General features: G+C 29.9%; 2 protein-coding genes across 9 annotated transcripts; one reads left to right on the top strand and one right to left on the bottom strand.

The window, feature by feature from the left end:
- Nucleotides 1–1,105: 1,105 nt before the first annotated feature.
- On the bottom strand, nucleotides 1,106–5,902 carry LOC117159891 (uncharacterized). The gene is made up of 13 exons (XM_033340078.2): nucleotides 5,529–5,902; nucleotides 5,307–5,430; nucleotides 4,922–5,068; nucleotides 4,302–4,480; nucleotides 4,002–4,208; nucleotides 3,645–3,866; nucleotides 3,237–3,429; nucleotides 2,923–3,133; nucleotides 2,504–2,810; nucleotides 2,289–2,434; nucleotides 1,878–2,094; nucleotides 1,320–1,617; nucleotides 1,106–1,210 (listed from the first exon to the last, which is right to left on the bottom strand). Exons 1-12 carry the CDS (start codon nucleotides 5,544–5,546, stop codon nucleotides 1,402–1,404), a joined length of 2,187 nt encoding a protein of 728 aa, XP_033195969.2. The 5' UTR covers nucleotides 5,547–5,902; the 3' UTR covers nucleotides 1,106–1,210; nucleotides 1,320–1,401.
- Nucleotides 5,903–7,477: 1,575 nt separating this feature from the next.
- Nucleotides 7,478–18,207, top strand: sqd (RNA-binding protein squid). 8 transcript variants are annotated; one of them, XM_033340050.2, is made up of 10 exons: nucleotides 7,479–7,748; nucleotides 10,986–11,021; nucleotides 11,296–11,336; nucleotides 11,536–11,663; nucleotides 11,839–11,985; nucleotides 12,067–12,198; nucleotides 12,315–12,540; nucleotides 15,184–15,255; nucleotides 17,027–17,142; nucleotides 17,341–17,481. In XM_033340050.2, the coding sequence occupies exons 1-9, from the start codon at nucleotides 7,624–7,626 to the stop codon at nucleotides 17,092–17,094; spliced, it is 975 nt and encodes a 324-aa protein (XP_033195941.1). In that variant the 5' UTR covers nucleotides 7,479–7,623; the 3' UTR covers nucleotides 17,095–17,142; nucleotides 17,341–17,481. The 8 variants fall into 8 exon arrangements, with proteins under 8 accessions (XP_033195938.1, XP_033195937.1, XP_033195941.1 ...); XM_033340048.2 differs by having other exon boundaries at nucleotides 12,315–12,582; XM_033340047.2 differs by lacking the exon at nucleotides 17,027–17,142 and having other exon boundaries at nucleotides 7,478–7,748; nucleotides 17,341–18,207.
- Nucleotides 18,208–19,794: the final 1,587 nt, after the last annotated feature.

Here is a 19,794-nt window from a genome sequence, read left to right as displayed (position 1 = left end):
CTACTTTTTTTGCTTTTACAGCTCTCACTATACTGTCTACACTTTCGGCCACATAGTTATACATACTACAAACTTACATTATCTTTGTACGATATTGCCAGTCCTTTAAATTACTTTCTCCCTAACAGCTCGAGCACCAGGTCACTCGCGTTAGAATAATAAAGATCATCGAAAAATGTATATTTCCGAATAAATTACCAATTAATCGTATGAAGACATATAAAACATAATGTCCGGTGAATAATTCTGTTTCACCGTTACGTTATATTTCCCGTAACGTATCACTCTGCAATCGACTCTTCCGCCCTTCCTTGAAAGGAATTCACACGCGTCACACGTCGCGTTGTTTTGTCTGATATCTTTATTCAAAGTCGTAGTTGTTTGTATTCACATCCTTCCATCAGTGTGTTATATCGTGTTTGTGTGTAGTGAAAAGTAGACGTGTTAAGACAAGGTCATGATTCAATTGTACCCCCACCAACACAAACCCTTCACCTAACTACACGTCACTAACTAAACAATTACTCAACCTAAAATATTTGTTTCCACTACACATACAAATACATTAACTCTTATATCAGTTAATCATGTTTATATTTTTCATTATTTGTTTCAAAGTTCTGTTTGTAATTTATAACAATTTTCAATGTCTACATTATATTTATGTATAAAACGGGATTTGCTTTTTTATTGTCAATTTTTATTATTCTTCTTTTTATTTTCTTTATTTATTCTCTTAAAAAATTGTCGTTGGTTTTTAATACTATTTTCGATTGATGCTCGATTTTTTCCAATTCTTCACTTCTTCACATTAAAAGTTTCTAGGAATGTTAAAACACTTTTTAATTTACTGTATGTATAAATAATAGTGAAAATTCGAATAGAAACATCGTTTCACACAACACTATCTTATTTTTCACAATATTTGTTTTGATGTAAAACCGAAAATTCGTCCAAAGCCAAAAGGCACGGACTAAACAATAATAAATAAATAAAAATATAAACTGTTCCATGTAAATCATAAATATAATACCAGTATATAATACAATAATTAATTTAATAGATAAGAAAATTCATTATGAATACAATATAATTTGTATAATATAAATATATGTATATACATAGCATACATAATATACATTAAATACGCTTACAAAAATTATGTATGGTATTTCAAGTATTGCAATCAGAATAATATCGTTCAAATGTTCTAAAACAAAAACAGAATATTGTAAAATTAGAGTTTTCATATCTCATAATATTTTATGGGGACATTACACTATATGTACATAAAAATCGACAAATAAAAAAAAACATACCTGAGTTACCTTTATAAAATATTTTATATCTTCACGCATCAACAATGTTTATTTTTAACTCAAAATACAATGCTCAAGATAGCTAGAAAGGCAGATGTTTTCTATTCTCTTGCATCAGATACAAGGCGCGTAAAAATGCTCGATAATCAATTTCTAATCGGCCACCTCTTTCTACGGAGAAACATTTGTGCACAGCGTCCAGTTCTCTGTTGCTAATTAATTCTAACATACGCCTGATAGACAGAACTTTGATCAAACACTCTTTCGAAACTGTACCAATATTCTCTTTATCGTAGCCCTGTAATTTCGAAATTTATGATTTGAGAATTTTGTACATATATATGAAGGTCTGTACGATTTTAGAATCAATAAATTAATACCAAATAACCAATAAATTAAATTATGAAATTAATTCTGAATATAATATCGCGAATTGATGGTAAAAGTTCTGAATCCTTACAATCCTTACTAATTAAATCCTAATCCTGGCTAACTAATTTTTTAAATATGAAATTATTTAATGATTTTAAACAGTATGCTCTTTTCGTAATTACGGACCCTGAACAACTCCTCAAGATTCGGTTGTTGCATTCTGCTTAGCTTGTCTACTGCCGTTGTGGCCATGTGCCTTTCATCGAAATTCAAGAATGTCTTAGGGGAAGCTTCCGAAGGCACGTGTTGTACAGGCACTAAAAGTGGTGCTCTTTCTAAACTTCCCATAGCAACAGCTTCTTCGACAACTTCTCCAAATTTCACATAATCCACGGAATCTGATCTTTAACATAAAATAACAGAATAATAGAATAATTAAGAACTGATCTAAATATTGAAAATATAAATAAAGTGGTTGGGGAGATTAATTTGGAAATTGAAATATTTTTCAGCAGATATTATGAAGTAAAATAAAAAATATATTAATTATCACTTAATTACGTGAAATATATGTTAAGTTTACTTGTATTTATGTACCTTAAAGGTGATTGGAAAATATTCATAATAGTTCCCATTTCTGTGCAAGTCAAATTACAACGTAGTTGATCCAAAGCTCGCAGAAACTCTGTTCTTTTTATAACGTGTTCATTATGAATATCATATTGACGCATGAATTCGATAACCTTTCCCATAAAAGAACAAATGAAGGATGTAAAGGAAAAATATAAAAATACCCACATTTTGTGCTTTACCTTTATTCTTTCCCGCACAACTTTTGCTTTGATTTTGGCTAAAATTAAAACGATATTTGTTTCATCAGCTGTTGCTTCCGGTGATAGTTTCTCAGCGTTGATTTTTCTTTTTTCTTTCACCATAGAGTGGTACAGGGGCTCCTCGATTGGTTGAGCCTCTAATTCTTTTAAAAACCAATTATAATTGAAACCTAAATCATTATTATACCTCTTTTCCAATGCAAACTCCTCTTCTTCAGAAAGTAGTACAGCCGCAGTTCTTAGAACTTGACGTAATTGCGAACGCGATACGTGACCTTTGTTATGTCTAAGAAATAATTAGGAACAGAAAACATATAAATAATAGTATAAAAATAAGTATTTTTGAAAAAAATATTTTTGGGGAATATATAAATATCGTTGAACGAATATACATATACCGATCATAATCCTTAAAAAATTGTTTTATCATAATTCTTCTTTCCTCGACTCGATGTCGAACTTTTAATAATGTTTTCTCACAAAGATCTCTTATATCTTTCCCTTCGCATTGCCAATTAGACGCTCCTTTTCGACTTAGTTTCGCTATTTCTTTTGGCGGTGACTCAATTTTCAAATTGGGCAGCTTTTCAATTTCTTTCACGGTAAACACTGTAAACGGAAACAGTTCGTAAAATGTAAAGTTTGAAAAAGTCACGATCAGATAACGAAAATGGGAAAAATAAATAGATAGAACGTTCTGTCCCGAAAATACCTTTATCGATGTCATCTTCGAATGTACGCCAACATACACGATCAGGATCATTTGGGTCTTTATAAAGCGTAACGAGCGCGTCAATTTCCGTTTCCGCAAGATAAAGGCGTCCCAAGCTCGAAATCTGAAGACCATCTAATCCTCTTTTGAAGTTGGAAATCGTCGTTTTGCCCGCGTTCAAAGGATCAAAATCCTATTATTTGTCGTAATCGTTAATTTCCTATTTGTTATCTGACATTTTAATGAAATAGATATATCCGCTACCATTTTACTATATAAAAATTGCAAATAAACTGTAACTAATATTTTAAGAGCGTGGTAGTTATACTGAATTATAATATTTTTATAAGAATAGCAAGCCCGCTTTTAAAATTTTAATTACAAATTTTATAAATAAAGGATTATTACCTTAAAGAATTCCGAAATGCGTAATCGATTTTCAAAGATATGTCTTTGAATACGTTGAATAACTTCTATCAAGGGCATTGTACTTCTTCGTTCTTTCATTACCGGATGGAACACAGCTTGTTTCCCAAATACTTTGCTTGGTATGAATTTACCAATTTCCGGCCTTGGAAGTTTCGGTAATTCAGCCGTAATAATTCGACCAGGAAATTGATCAAGTAATTCCTTTTGAATAAATAAGATACAATATTTAACATAGATTTATCGTTCAGTACGTCTGATAACAAAAGGAATGAATCGGTAATGGTAAATAATGAACGTAAGAGGAACATTTGTAAAATATGCAGAATAAAATATTACTCCACCAAGAGCCAGCATTTGATGTTTATCAAAGTAAGATTGAATTTCGTCAATCGCCTTTAAAAAGGCCACATAGTTGATCGTATAAGCATCTTTCGCGAATCTTTTTACAAGCAAACAGAATTCTTCGGAAGCAAGAACGATACCTAGAAATTTTAGGATTCGTCCGAAATGCGTGAATGTTACAGTCCCAGCATTTTTTGCAATCTAAAAGATAAATAATTGACGTTTACCGCATAATTATAAAATAGAAAAATGCATCGATAGATTTTTAGAGAGAAGATTATTTTTCACGCAAACCAGTTCGTAATCTTGAAAGTAAGGCCTCAACACGAGTCTTCTTTTGTTTATAAGAACGGCAATTTGAGTGAGTACGAGACATAATTTTCGATGTTCCGTTGCACTTATACGATTTACATGCTCTGGGTCTTCCCATTCCAAACCAGTTACAAGCGGTTCGCTTTTGTCGAATTCAGGAGCTACAAGAAAAACATCAATTTTATTGCTGTTCATACTAATCCCCTTAACGAAATAAAGGAACATTTAGAAAAGGACACGAATTTTGTTCCGACGATGAGTTCATATAACGGTACCGGATTATGTATGTCAGTCAAATACAAATTCCTTTCTTTTCAGGTACGGCAGTAACAGTTTCTGAAATGTATTCCTACAGAATAATTGAAATTTGCTTACCTGTTTCAAATAGCTATAAGATTTGCCCCGAAGAGGGTCAAGAAATAAAATTACTTGTGAATATATATTACAATATAATACAATCATTTATATAAATATAGATACTTATAAATATCTGTGTGTAATGCATTGGAATATAATTATAAAATGATTTAATAAAATTTTTTCTAGTCTTGTAAACTATATATTAATAATATAGTATATATCAAATTATAAATTCGTCATACCACTATCGTGAATTATTTCACAAAACTGAGTGTAAAATATTCGACCATCCTGAACGCGGAAATAATCGGCCAAATCGGAAATTTCTTTGTCAGACAAACCAATTTGATCCTTCAGCGGCCCAGCCAATACCGAAATAAATTTCGACTCTGCGTATTAAGAATATATATTGTATAATTCATGATCGTCATTTACAATCTTCGTGAAACAATATGTTTGTAAATACTAAATGTCTGCTAAAAATCAAGATACGGTACCGAGTAAAATAAAATTTTAATATGATAATTCGAAAACTACGAAACAATTGAAAAACACGACTAAAGGTGTTCAAGACAAAAAAAATAAAAATTTTTAATTGATATAATAATGGAAATTGTGTAACCGTACCTGAGATTAAACAATTATTGTTAGGATCTAGCGGTTTGTAAAAATTCCATAAATTAAAACCCACGCGAAAAATTGCCGCTCGGATTTTATTACAAGTGCGCCAAACGTCCTGTAGCCTCAAAATCTATGGATAGAGCATTTGTTAAACATGAAAAGTTATTTAAACTAAACGTATTTTCTCCCTATATCTTATTTTAAGTGTGATAGAAATCCTGGCTTTACCTTCTGCTGCTCAGGCATTTTGTACAACTAAAAGGTAAAATGTTAGATATTACAAAAATTTTATTCTGTAAATATCTTAAACGATAATTCTGTTGACAAACAAAAAACAAACGTTAACATTGATAGAGATAAAAAATATTCATTTTACTAGTTATTCTAATTTGCTAGTAATATTCTATTTACTAGTATTATTCAAAAAAATACGTTGTGAACGAATAGGAAGAACGTTAATTAAATCAAACGTTAGGTTAAATGAGCACTAAATGACCTATTATAATGTTTACTTATTGTTATTGTCATCACAATAACGAATAAATAATAATAATACATAAAGACTTTAAGATATATAGATATATCCATCGATTACAGAGACTAAACAAATATTTCTCATTAAATTATAATCTTACAATGTATGTGATATGCATATGATAGCACATGCAAATATTCATATTTATACATTTACGTAAATATATATACATATGTGCACAAAATAACAGCATTGAGCGAGCCAACTAGAGCGACATCTAGGTTGATGCTGGCGCCAACTACTAGCGTCTGCAATAAGAACGCTGAATCAACAGTAAACATTTCCCGCTTTTATTGGACATCAACGGAAAGATGGACTTCTCCTTCTTATTTAAACATTTAAATAATGAGTCATGACTAAGTAATAAAAATAAAAATATAACAACATAAATTGAAGAAATTGTTATATTGAAATTAACTTGGAAGCAATATTTTATTGATTTCTTACAAATTACGCGCACAGAATTCTGGGAAGTGATGCCGAATGGAGCCAAATCATTACGGAATTCTTATTGGCTGCTACGTATTACTCAGTATTTCCCACGAATCTTATTGGCTCCTCGTTTTCGCTCCATTCCCCACGCAAAGCTAAAATTTTCGTATGCGTGCCATTGTATTCACTATTTCCCCTTAACATCACTGAAATACTCGGCAACATCGATTGGTGTAACAGGACCGTAACAACGCTATGAAATAATGTATATGCATTATCTTTTTGAAACTAATTTTTCATGATTTCGGATACTTATACTTATCTATAATAAGTATTAACTTATTATAAATATTTAGCTATGTCACTACACCACGCCAGAAAAAATTACTGAAAATTCTCAATGCGAGAATTGATTGCAAATATCAATAAATAAAAAAAATAATTTCGAATATAGAATAAAATATTTTTTATTTCGTAGTTATATACTTATCTATAGTAAATATTAACTTATTATAAATAATTAGCCATGTCACTGCGCTACGCCAGAAAAAATTACTGAAAATTCTCAATGCGAGAATTGATTGCAAATATCAATAAATAAAAAAAAATGATTTCGGATATAGAATAAAATATTTTTTATTTCGTAGTTATATACTTATCTATAGTAAGTATTAACTTATTATAAATAATTAGCCATGTCACTGCGCCACGCCAGAAAAAATTACTGAAAATTCTCAATGCGAGAATTGATTGTAAATTTTAATAAAGAAAAAAAAAATTTCATAGTTGATGTAAAATTTAGTTCTACCGATGCAAGTAAAATAGAGGATCAGTTTGCTGAACAAGATATATTAATACTCATAATATTATCTTTGATAATATCATCTATTACTTATAACTTTCCGAATTTTATTTGATTTTATTTTGTTCTATCGAAATTTGAAAAACCAGATACTAAAGATTAAGGGTCGTAAACAATGCTACAGAAAAAATATTAATTCTCTTTTCTTGACTACTATGCATATATAATTATAGCACGCTGAAAGTAACGCGATATTTTTGGAAAGTGCAAACTAACGTGGCATTGGGAGTTCTAGGTACAATACTGTGTGATGAAACCTGATTGGCTGAGAGAGCCGTAAGGGGGGAAGTAAAAGAGATTCCATGATGCTTTGCGCGGAATCTCCTGAGTCAAAAGGAGCGCAAGTCGTACCTCTTCCTTCTCCATTTGGCGGTCGATCAGTACGGACGTGAGAGTGTTGTTAGCTCGTGTAGTGTATTTAATTATTTGTTAAAGCGCGATTTATAATTGTGTTTTAAGTGTTTTATTAAAATAAAAAAAAAGTAGAATAAATAATGGCCGATCAGGAGAACAAGGACTTCAGCGAAGATATTGCCGATCAAAACTTCGAGCAGAACGGCGAAGCAGAGAACGGCGGCGGGGACGCCGCAGAAAATGGCCAAGAATCACAGGAGGACAGGTAACCCTTTTCGTCTTAAATTTCGATCTTGCAATTAAATCAATCGTTGTTCTACGAAACTATCGACTTCGATTCATTTGGTACTTTGAACGCGCGGGAATATGTAGTAAAGCTTCCAAACGAGAGTTGCTTTGTGCGATACGATTGTCGCGATGACAAAATGGCGGATGCGCGAGATCCCGAAAATCGTAATCCGTTCCCATCGATTCTAAAGCGAGCGTTCCTAGTATTGCAGTTAACTTCTTTTGTATTGCTGCAGTATAAAGAAATCCTAGGTATCAATCTTTTTTTTCGAAAAGAAACAACAAATAAGAAAAGGAAGTGAGTCGGTCAAATTAAAAGGAATGCCGGCCGCAAGTTTAGAAAGGGCGCGCCCACGCATTGTTGTAAAGTAAACTCATAGAAAAATCAATTTTTTATATCAAGTCAAGGAATTCCATACATAGATTTGATACACTTTGCTTGGGCTCGCTTTCTTCAATTTTTTGTTACCATTACATATCGTATCACGTCCTCGTGTTTTTCACACACAACACGCATTTATGCGTCAAACCAAAACACTAAATAATATACATATTACGTAAATATGAGTATGTAGATTATTCAGGGAGGGTAATGCGCAATAATTATTGGTTATTTAGTATTGTCGTGATATTTAGAAATATTAATAGATTATAAGGATTTTTGGTGGCTGGTGGGCACAGCACCTTGCCTTTCCCCCTTTTCAGCGTAACGAGATCTCAAGCTGGACGATTTGCTCATCGACGAGTTTAGATGTCAATGTTGATGTACGGACACAGTCTATGTAAATATTTTATAATATCGCATTGTACGTTCGTTCTTATTCTCTTACTATTATCACAGCATTTTTAGTTCTATACCTAAGGGATTCGACTTTTTTTTCTTTGTATCCCTACAGCTTTGGATTGTCACAAACTCTTACATAGTTTGGGGTATGTTTTTGCAAAATGGGTAAGCTACTTTAGATTGTAACTTGTAGAACTACTTCAATTGATATCGGGAAAGAAGATGTAACCTTCAAATTTAGTAAAATATATATGAATTTTCAAATTCTCATGTTACAAAGGGTTGTATAAATGTTGAGTACAAAATATAAAATCATTATATATATAAGGTACGAAGAATTTGGAGGTATGCTTCCTCTCACCCATAATGAAAGTACAAATGTGTGTTGAGGGACGTGATATCTATACATAAGGTAACAAAAATAAATAACTGAAAACTGGCATTTCCTTGTTTATTATATCAATTTAATATACAAGTAAAAATAAAAACAAAATTAAGTATTGCATGTTCTTTATTGCAAAATTATGATAAGGTAACTATATACATATAAGAATTATAAATATTGTAACTTTATATGTGCTGTTGTTGCGAGGTATACGTTTATCTGTTTAAAATTTTGTAATTTTTTGTAAACTCCTTATTTCTGCTCTCCTTCCTAGTTAATTCTATTCTAGTTTTGTAATTGATAAAGACAAGTTGTGATTTCATCAATGATAAAAATTTCTACATATTACACAAATAATAATTGTAATATTTTTATAGAGCATAAACTTTGAAATGCATTTTTGGCCAGCTGAGTCTTCCTCATTGATTCATTGCAGCAGAATTCTGGTTAGTCAATTCTTCATGATTGACAATATGTACGCTTACCTGGGATCTGTGAACTGAACCGTGAAGCCTTATGATTGACTTCTGAGTCTGAATTATTGTGAGAAGTCTACGTCAAGTTCAAGTCCGTCATGTTTCGTCACAACACAAGCACTGGAAGTCGAGTCAATTACGTCAGATCAATAAGTCTCGCACAGACATACACTTGCCTGCTGGGTCACGCGTAGAGTAATTTCTGATCAGATGTCAATGCTGTTTGGGCGTGATCAAAGCACAGAGTCACTAGGGCCAAAGCGAAAAACTCCGATAGGTCGGAATGCCATTAACCCAGTTTATGTGGCTTGATCTGCAGGTGGCAAACGACCCAGTGCGATTATGGCGGGCGGCTCGCAACCGGCTAACCGTGACCCGACCAACAACTGATTACCGGCGAGTGACTGGTGCCTACGGTATTTATCACCAGCCCTAGATGATATATGAAAAGATCAATCTAAGTACAGACAACTATCATCACACTGCGAGAAAAGTGAAAAATATTGCAGCTTGTTATATTTGTATATGAAAAGGCTGAAAAGTATATCAGGACTTGAAATATAATATTTTGCTGATGAATAAAGAAAGAGAGAGAAATACTATACATATATAAATATACTATAAATAAACATAAAATATTGTGTGCATATATAGATATTTAAAAAGTATCAAGAAGTGACCATCATTAACTTGTAATGTGGAAACAATTTTTTTAGCTTTTTAATAGAGTTGCAGTCTATCTACCATATGTCAATTCTTTGGGCCAATCAGCAGTCAGAGTTCAACTTGGAAAAGTTAAATCTTATTTCCTTTAGGAGCAGCTGTATGTCAACTGGAGTTATAACTATTGTTCGAGTTCACATGAACATCGTGAAAAGTACTTTGCTCTCTCAATGCGTTAATTTTTACATATCTACTTTTTTCCAAGTTTTTTCCTTTAATTTTTGTTGATAAACACATCTATCTGAAGTTCAAATCAAGGTCTATGTGGTGTGCAAAGCAGTCTTCTGATGGTTGTTTCATATAATCCTATGTTTCTTACTAAGGATAAACGCACAATTTTCATATAAGATTGTATTAGTGAGTTAATTTATTCTAGGTATTTTTGTGTCCATATTAATACCATAACTATGAAATTAAGATAATTTTAGTTTTGCAAAATTATTTATTCTTCCAAATTTTAAAGTAGACATTAATGTAGGTCACTTAATCAATTGTAGATTACATTTATACATGAGTATATATTTATATTTATATACATAAGAAGCATTTAATAAATTGCATACATTACCTGTTAAATAAAATTCCTTACCAAAATGTCTTTAAAAGTTTATCCAGTGCCCTTTTTCCAAATGATATACTACTATTGCATTTCTTATATATTGTCAATATTAAATTTTAATATTTTAACGTTTGTTCTAATTTTTCCAGGGGTCAAGTCAAACTCCTTTTTCAAATATAAATGGAAATAATTTGTAACAAAACTTAAATTTTTGCTTCAACCTTAGTCCTAAAAATTTATATAAATTTCAAGATCGTTATAATAACATACATTACATTGCTTTGCAGGTCAACCGGAGGTAATCAGGATTCTTTAAATGATAGGTACATTCTTTTTTCATTATTATTTCTTTACTTTCTAATTTGCATATGAAAATGAAAATAAACGTTTCTCAAACAGTTTTTGCATTGTAATAGTTTTAAATACATTGTAAGATGTATAAATTAAAATATGTTGTTATTAGCATTAAATTATTTATAAATGAATAGTTATGCAATTACGAAATTTTGAAAAATTTCAAGAATTGATATTTTATTTTATTTTCATAAAAAAATTATTTAATTTAATTCAAATCTTATTTTATTTTTATTTTTACAGGAAATTATTTGTGGGTGGCTTAAGCTGGGAGACTACAGACAGTGAGTATTATTTTTCATTTTAAGAATTATAGTCCTTTACAAGCTATTTACAAACTATGATGTTACTTACTTAGGACACCTTCAGATGACAAGTCATATGAGACTAGATTTAATACTGAGTTTTTATGTTATAAATGTAGTAGTATAAATAATTAAAGAATTCAATACCTAACATTTTTAAATAAACATTAATTTACAGAGGAATTAAGGGATCATTTTGGTACATATGGAGACATTGAAAGTATCAATGTCAAAACAGATCCTAATACCGGACGGTCGCGTGGATTTGCCTTCATCGTTTTTGCTAAAGCCGAATCATTAGATAAGGTAAAATTAATGAAACCAATAGTTACACATTAAAGTAAAACTGATATGATGATAAATTTATCCAGTTCTGCTACTGACATTATTTGATGTAATTCCAATTGCTGAAAATAAGTTATTAGAACTAATCATGCAAATTCTAAATAATGAGTCTTCATGAAGATTATTTATGTTTCAGATCATGGCAGCCGGCGATCATATAATTAATAATAAGAAAGTTGATCCTAAGAAAGCAAAGGCTAGACATGGCAAAGTCTTTGTTGGTGGTCTTTCAACAGAATTGTCAGATGATGATATCAAGCATTTCTTTTCTCAATTTGGAACAGTAAGTATCTTAGTTTTCTGATTTGTCACTATAAACGTTTATGCCCATTAGAAAAAAATACGATGAAATTAAATGTTATAGATTGTTGAGGTAGAAATGCCATTTGACAAGACAAAGAACCAGAGGAAAGGTTTCTGCTTTATTACATTCGAATCTGAACAAGTAGTAAACGAATTGCTGAAAACTCCTAAGCAAACAATTAATGGTAAAGAGGTACGTTTGATACTAATTTTATACCAGGTTTTATACCAATAAATAAAATAATTAATTTTAGAAAAAATGTTATACATATTGACGATCCTACTAATGCATTTCAATATATTAAATAGGTCGATGTGAAGAAAGCAACACCTAAACCTGATGGTATGGGGGGAATGCGTGGTGGCGCTGGCGGTCGAGGCGGCCGTGGTGGTAGAGGAGGTAGAGGTCGCGGTTTTGGCGGTCAAGGTGGCTGGGGTCAAGGCGGATACGGAGGTGGATATGGCGGCGGTTACGGTCAAGGCGGTTATGGCGGTGGCTATGATGGATACGGAGGAGGCTACGATTATTACGGCGGTGGGTACGGCGGCTATGGTGGTTACGACTACAGTGGATACGGTAATTTTATTGATTATTACTAAAAGAACTTACACGCGCTTATCGCTGTGTAGGATTATATTGAAGAATTTAATTTCTCTTTTTTATAATAATCAATAGCAGATAATTCTCTACTGCTATCGTCCCAATGTATTCGGTAAACAAACGTAATATTAAAATTATTGTCGTTGCTACATTTGTTGTCTTAGCTTCTTTCTTCATGCATTTGATTTATTTTTTGCTGTAACTTATATAAATCTATGGTAAAATTTCAACTCATTAAAGTTTTTAAAATTCAATAATGTTATGTATATGTTGAAATAACTGAGATTCTAGACATTCAACAAATCATTCGATATAACAAATATTAGCACAGTTTTTTTTACCGGAAATTAGAAAGTTATTTAATTTATAGAATGCAAAATATATTTCCTGTTAAACAAGTTAAAAAGTTCAGCACAATATTTGTTTTAGAATTGATTAGTATTAACAGTAAATAATTGAGTTTCTGTGAAGTAACTTAATAAATATTGATTAATAATATTAGCAAATATAAGTTTAAATAAATTAATAAATTCTAGAGTTCATCATAGTATTATTAAAAATGATAGTTTATATTCAAAGTAAATGTTTTAAGCCATATACATATGGGACGAATTTTGAAAATAACAGTCATGTCGAGAAGGTTTTCAAAATTACCTGACACGAAGTTTTAATTACCCATACCTCCTATAAAATTTTGCTTTATGTAAAATCTTATAGAAAATTTTTATTTATATTACATAAATTTAAATCATTTGCCTCAACATAATATAATACTAACTTAGTACTATATGACTAAGTTATATTTTGAAATGATATAAAATTGATGTGATATATTACATTTATGGCTAATGTTGAAAATTGAGCGCTGGTTTGCAGGCAGATCAGCGATATCTTGACTTTAAAATTATTTACATTAAACTTATTTTTACTGATTGTTTACGAATATTATTGAAAATATCTATTGAGTGTTGATATTTCTAAATTAAAATTAAATACGGAACTAAGAAAGTAAACCAGCAGCTCAGATACGTAGGAAGTACATTCGGATTATGTTTTTTTACCTCTAAGTATGTATAATACGTATTTTCCCTTTTTTTGGCTACGAAAGAAAATTTTATTGCGCATGAATAAAGAAAGCATAATCCGAAAAGTAAATCCCTACTTCCAGAGGGTTGGCTGTTTTTGAGCTGTGATCAACTAACTTATTGATTTTAACAACTTCCTAAGTTAAACTTTTTAATGCCTTATTAATATTTGACTTATATATACATATATATACACACATACATATGAACCACATTAAACGCAGAAAAGCAGGATATCATATAATATGTAACAGTGAATGTGTGAAGATGATTAAGAATTACTATAGTTCAATGTGGTATTTTAAAAGAAGTTACTTTCTTTACGTATATTTAATTGGTAAATAGTGTACAAACATTTCGATTAACTTCTTTTGTTCTAACAACATAAATATTATAATAGATCATTTCACTCAGTAAATGTACATAAGAGTACTAATTTCATACGTTCACTGATTGATGTCTGTGAATTCGTGGAATAAATTAATTTTTTTACATTTCTTATCTTTACTATAAGTTCTGCAGACTCGCTGACTTCAAAACACACGCAGTCACTGTAACATAGTTATATGTGAACTTGAAATGTGTGGAGAACATTAAAGCAAAACTATACAGGATAATGTCGTATGATATGGAATATTAAACCTCCAATCCTTGCTTTCAAGTCCTGCCACGTTTCCTAATATGCATGCTTTCACATATTTCCACATTTCACATAACCACTTCATTCATGAAAAAACTAACACACTCCTCAACAATAATGAATTATCGATACTTGAAATCATTGTGTTTGATCTATTTTATTAATTACGTTACATTGTTTTTAGCATGACTTTTAGTTCATTTATGAGAGAAAACGAACAAAATCATTTGAAACGGAGAAACATTTTTTACACTATAAACCAATTTATAAAATTATTTCCTATTGCATACGCCAAATAAGAGTAAATGTTGAGAAACACAATAGCAAGTCCACATTGAATTTATATTTATCTATTTGCGTGTTCGACCCTGCACACACTTTTTTCCTGGGACTGTGGCAAATAATTAAATTATTACACTAAACTTTCTTGTCATAAAGAAATTTAAGTGCATGCCACTTCGTGTTAACGGTAAATAAAATCAATTGTAATCTTTTTTGATACATGAGTTTATGAACAGCCTCTGCACTTATATTACTATTAGATGTGCAAACAATGAACCCTTTGGAAGATAAAATTATCTTTTAATATTATTAAATAGCATTTTTTAAAAAATTCATATAATATATATAAATATTAATTTAATGTAACATTTAAAATTATATTTTCGAGAATATTTAATTTTAAAGCTTAAATTTACTAAGATCATACAAATTTACATAATTGTGTTACACACATACTTGTGTACCGGCGATAATTTTTATTGGTATCATAGATTATACTATACACAATTGCCGGTCCATGTTAATACTGACCCCATTTGTCTCTTATACCGTGTGTTCCATGAAACGCAGACGGCTATGGCTATGGCGGTGGTAGTTACGATGGTGGCTACAGTGGTGGGCGCGGTGGTGCACGCGGTAAAGGTACGCATTAGCGTTCCTTCTCTATTGTTTTGTATTTTCCCAAACGTGCCCTACTTTGTTAGCAGAAATCCACTTTCTACGTTCACATTCATTTCATCAATTATTTTTCATCACCATTATTTTACCTCCTATGTTTGTTTATGTTTATCCTTCATTATTTCCCTTTATTTTCTCTAAGTATGTGTGTACATGTACGTGTGAGCATATGAAATTGATATTTTATTATTTTTATAGTTACAATACTAATGAAAATAATGAATTTTCAGCAATTACTGATATATATTATTAAATCCATAAATATTTACTATTGTGTAACCTAAATGTAAATACTCCATTCCTGCCACATATTTTTAGAAATAGCTTTTTCTCTATTTCTCAATATTTATAATATATATGCACTTGTCTTATTTTCTTTAACCACTTTTAAAAGATAATGTTTAAAGATATATTATCATACATTTTCATATATACTTTATTGTACAAGTATCGTACTTATTTAAGGATAATTCAAATTATAAATTCATGAAGAAGTGTATCATTTTATTGAATAGAAATTAATTAAATACGAAAAATTTATTGTAAATTAATTAAAATTCTTGGTTTACACATATACTAAGAACAAACTAGGAAGGACATTGATATATCATAGTTTTAAGAAGAAAGAAAATAATGTGTTAATATATATGTAGTCCATACTTTATTTGAATTAACACAAACTATGTAATTGTAATATACAAGAAATTTTATTTAGAAAATCGTACAATTTCATAAATTCATAAATCTTAATGTGTGAATGCTAAAATATTTTGGTATTATTAGTAATAAAATTTTGGTTAAAGAAAGTGTTGAGAGACAAAGTTTCTCTCTGCATATATTGAGATAGTTTCATAATTTTTAAGAGTATATATAATTTATCATTCTGAGTAATCTATATATATTTCTAATATACTAATAAGATTTTCCAAGTGATTGTGTTATTTCGAATTACTCATAGTCTAAAATGTCATTACACCATTCGTATATATGTATGTGTGTGTGAAATTTATATATCTGAAAGATATATGTAAGATATATAGAAGATATATTTTTGATAATAAGTGAAATATATATCTTACATATAAAAGCATGTCATATCTCATGCGTACAATATGGTGCATATTGAAGTTCAAAGAAAAATGAATAATTGAAATTTTTCATGCTGGTATTAAATTCATTTTCATCTTTATTTCATTTTTCATATCCTTAACCTTAAACATTTCTGGTTATTTGATAAAAACAACAAACTGTTATTATGACATTAATGATATATCTATAAATTATATTTTGGTAATAGTATATAAGAACTATTAATATAAGTATAAAGTAAAGTCTTAGTGAAGTAATTGTAAATTATTTAAGTAATTTGAAATTTGTTTAAGTATGTACACAGTATCGCAATATGAAAATTTTAGTATTTCAGCATATGCAGATCCCAGAAATGTGTAAGGAGAAAAGGAGAGTATGAATCAGAACGCAGCCTTGCAGCTTACTACCTTAGCCTGTAGCCTCTATGTAGATTCTTCGTAGTTTTATATCCATTACGTTAGTCTTTACTTTATATATTGTTTCGTACCTTATTCTGTTATTAATAGAAGTGTGCGTGCGGTAATTTCTACAAATGAACCGTTTTGTGGTCAATAATTTGTAATTTCTTCAAAAAACGGCGGGAGGAAGAAAGCGGGGGTATATATCCAAGTTGCTGGACTAACGTACATCGTGGATATTGTTTCAGGAGGCTCAGGCTACGGCGGAAAGCAGAGGGGAGGTGGTCGTCAGAACCAAAGGCACCAACCCTATTAATGGAAATCATTCATTGCGACCGCAATGCAATTCGCATTGTAACCGCTGGTGAGTCATCATAGCTTCCTGACATCTATAAGTTCAGTCTCAACAACCTTTCTCTTCCTTTTCCAATGTCATTTATGTTTAATGTTACCAAAATGGTTTCATGTGGTTACATAGTAAAAATATTTAAAAAGATGTAATATAAATATTATACACAAACAATACAATGCAATACATTTGAATATTTATTCTTCTTTTCAGGTTTCCTGTCCATCCACAAATCTCATAACTCGTTAAATCATCATTCCATTAAACCACGCCACTTTCAGCAAGATTTTCAACAACGCAGACTACTGCCGCAAAATAAAATGAATCATCAGGAATCACGACAAAAACTGTAATAGCTTCACATTTTGCGTCTAGCAATACATCTGTATTATCAAGACAACAAAAGCAAACATATATACATATATATATTATATATATATACATATAGGTACACAATGCTTTCTTCCATCTCTCGTTTACCCTTTTGTACAAAGTAAAAAATACTTCATATTTTACATTGGTCCTCTATCTCATTTCATCTTATTTATCATTAATTTTTTTACCGTTAGTATACGTTACGTTATTCAGAGTAAGGCAATGTCACATCGCAATACGTTTGCAAATTATTAATATTCTGTTAATACACATATGGAATGGTATGAATGCTGGCGTAATAATTATTCCAAACGTATAGACAAGATGCCTTACAATGAAATATTGTAACGTAATATTTTTGTGCAAATGGGAAAGCAGAAGATGATAGGAAATAATTTAAATACAGATATATTAGGAAGAATCAAGTTTCTCATCCATCGCTTGGGACTGCTGAGAAGTACCTATGTCCCTATTTTTAACAATAAGATTATTATAATTTGTTTATAAACTAAACTTAATAAGAAGAAACCCACTATAGAAAAGTAAGCAGGCAATGTACTTTTTACACGGCTATGATAAGACAAAAATGAAAAGTACCGAATTGTTTATAATGATTGTGTGAGGTATGAAATGAGGTAAAAAGATTATTGCTTCCTTATTGGTAAGAAAAATAGGATAAAATAAATTGATTTTGTGTACATAATATATACCGCGTATGTTTGTATTTGTGTTAACCGATCCTAATAATTTAATTTTTGGAAAACAGTATGTACACAATACTTCTTTAAAATATAGTGATAAACATCTATACATTAGATTTAAATAAGACTGACACAAAGATTTAGTGAATTTGTATTACAAACAATATTTTGCTGATTCTACCACAGTACGTGCATCGAGCTCTAGATATTCTTTCAGTTTTTACTCTACACTCAAGAACAACACATACATACATTATATTTATATACCGATAGTTTCATTCTAGGCAAAAAACATCGTAATAAGATTTTTAAACTAAAAGAAAATATTGTATTTTTCTCAAATTCAACACTGTTCTATGTCACAAAAGTATTACATTAAAAAAAATTAGACAAAAAATAATGTTGCCTTTTTTTAATTTCACAGTTAAAGCGAAATGTACAAAACGCAATCTTAACAATATTAAACGTTTTAAGTAAATAGTATTGTATAAAGTCCTATTGTCTGACATTATACTATAGAAAATAAGCTATATTTAATCTAAATTTTTCACTAATTAAAAGAGTATACATTTTAAGTTATTAAATTTTATGTATAGTTTTCCATGTATCATATTCAGTAAAAAATTTTTTCTTGTTAATTTGTATTAAAATTGTAAAAAAGAATTTCTATCTTGATGTATATATAAAATGGGGAATTTGATACTTTCGTTCTGTGTTGCGAAATATTTTGGTTGTTAAGACAAATCAAAGAATTTTTGAACAACTTTCATGTCAGGTAAAATTTTATAAAATTTAATTGGAACTATAAATATATATAAAATAATATCATGAAATTTATTTGTAGAAAGGCATGAAGAATTAGATTAAATGTAATATCGCATAGATGTTCATCATAGTTTTTCACAGAACAATTAAATTTCTTTTATTTATTTATAAAAATTCTTTGGTATGTAAATTTTATGAAAGCTTTTCATTTGTGTACTTTATATAATTAAATATATTATGTATTCTATGCTTTGTTTTATTACTACTAAACCTTAAAAATTAACAATTATTTTATTTCGAACATTAAAAAATATAATACAACAAAATTATTAAAAGCATGAATTTAAAAACTGCAAGTGTTTCGTAAATATTGGGAACTCTTGTTTTCATAAAGTTTGATGTAGGTATTGCCCAGTGTTACATGTTGTGTTTGTGTGTGTGTATACATATGTATATATACAATATTATATATATAATATTATATATATACAATATACATATATAAAGTATTTCACACTTGTACCACATTTAAGAAAACGTCTCATATCATCGTTTCTGATTTAATAATATTGTTTTGCAGTAAAAATAATTATCAAATAATTTGGTTCTAAAATGTACTTGATTGATTAGCGATTCCCAATTATTTGTATTGTAGTACTGAGATTGCATTTATCATTGTCAATTATTAATTATATTTATAGAATACCAAATTATAGTTATAGAATACCAGAGTTATATGATATGGATAAAAGCTACAGTATATATATTCATCACATTATAAAAAGTATAATCGGTTAATAGTTATTCTTTGGCGATCTTCCATAAG

This window comes from Bombus vancouverensis, chromosome 5 (genome assembly GCF_051014615.1).
Source record: "Bombus vancouverensis nearcticus chromosome 5, iyBomVanc1_principal, whole genome shotgun sequence".
NCBI classification, from domain to species: domain Eukaryota; kingdom Metazoa; phylum Arthropoda; class Insecta; order Hymenoptera; family Apidae; genus Bombus; species Bombus vancouverensis.
The sequence above is the reverse complement of the archived record's forward strand: the minus strand, read 5'-3'. Positions and strand labels throughout refer to the sequence as shown.

Excerpts from the sequence above, each read along its gene's own strand:
- LOC117159891 (XM_033340078.2), bottom strand. Across the intron at positions 4,481-4,921 it reads TGAAATAATTCACGATAGTG|CTCCTGAATTCGACAAAAGC; the intron begins GTATGACGAATT and ends TTTTTCTTGTAG. Across the intron at positions 1,618-1,877 it reads ATCTTGAGGAGTTGTTCAGG|GGCTACGATAAAGAGAATAT; the intron begins GTCCGTAATTAC and ends TCGAAATTACAG.
- sqd (XM_033340046.2), top strand. The coding sequence starts at position 7,624 with ATGGCCGATCAGGAGAACAAGGACTTCAGCGAAGATATTGCCGATCAA. Across the intron at positions 7,749-10,985 it reads CAAGAATCACAGGAGGACAG|GTCAACCGGAGGTAATCAGG; the intron begins GTAACCCTTTTC and ends ATTGCTTTGCAG. Across the intron at positions 11,664-11,838 it reads AAGCCGAATCATTAGATAAG|ATCATGGCAGCCGGCGATCA; the intron begins GTAAAATTAATG and ends TTTATGTTTCAG.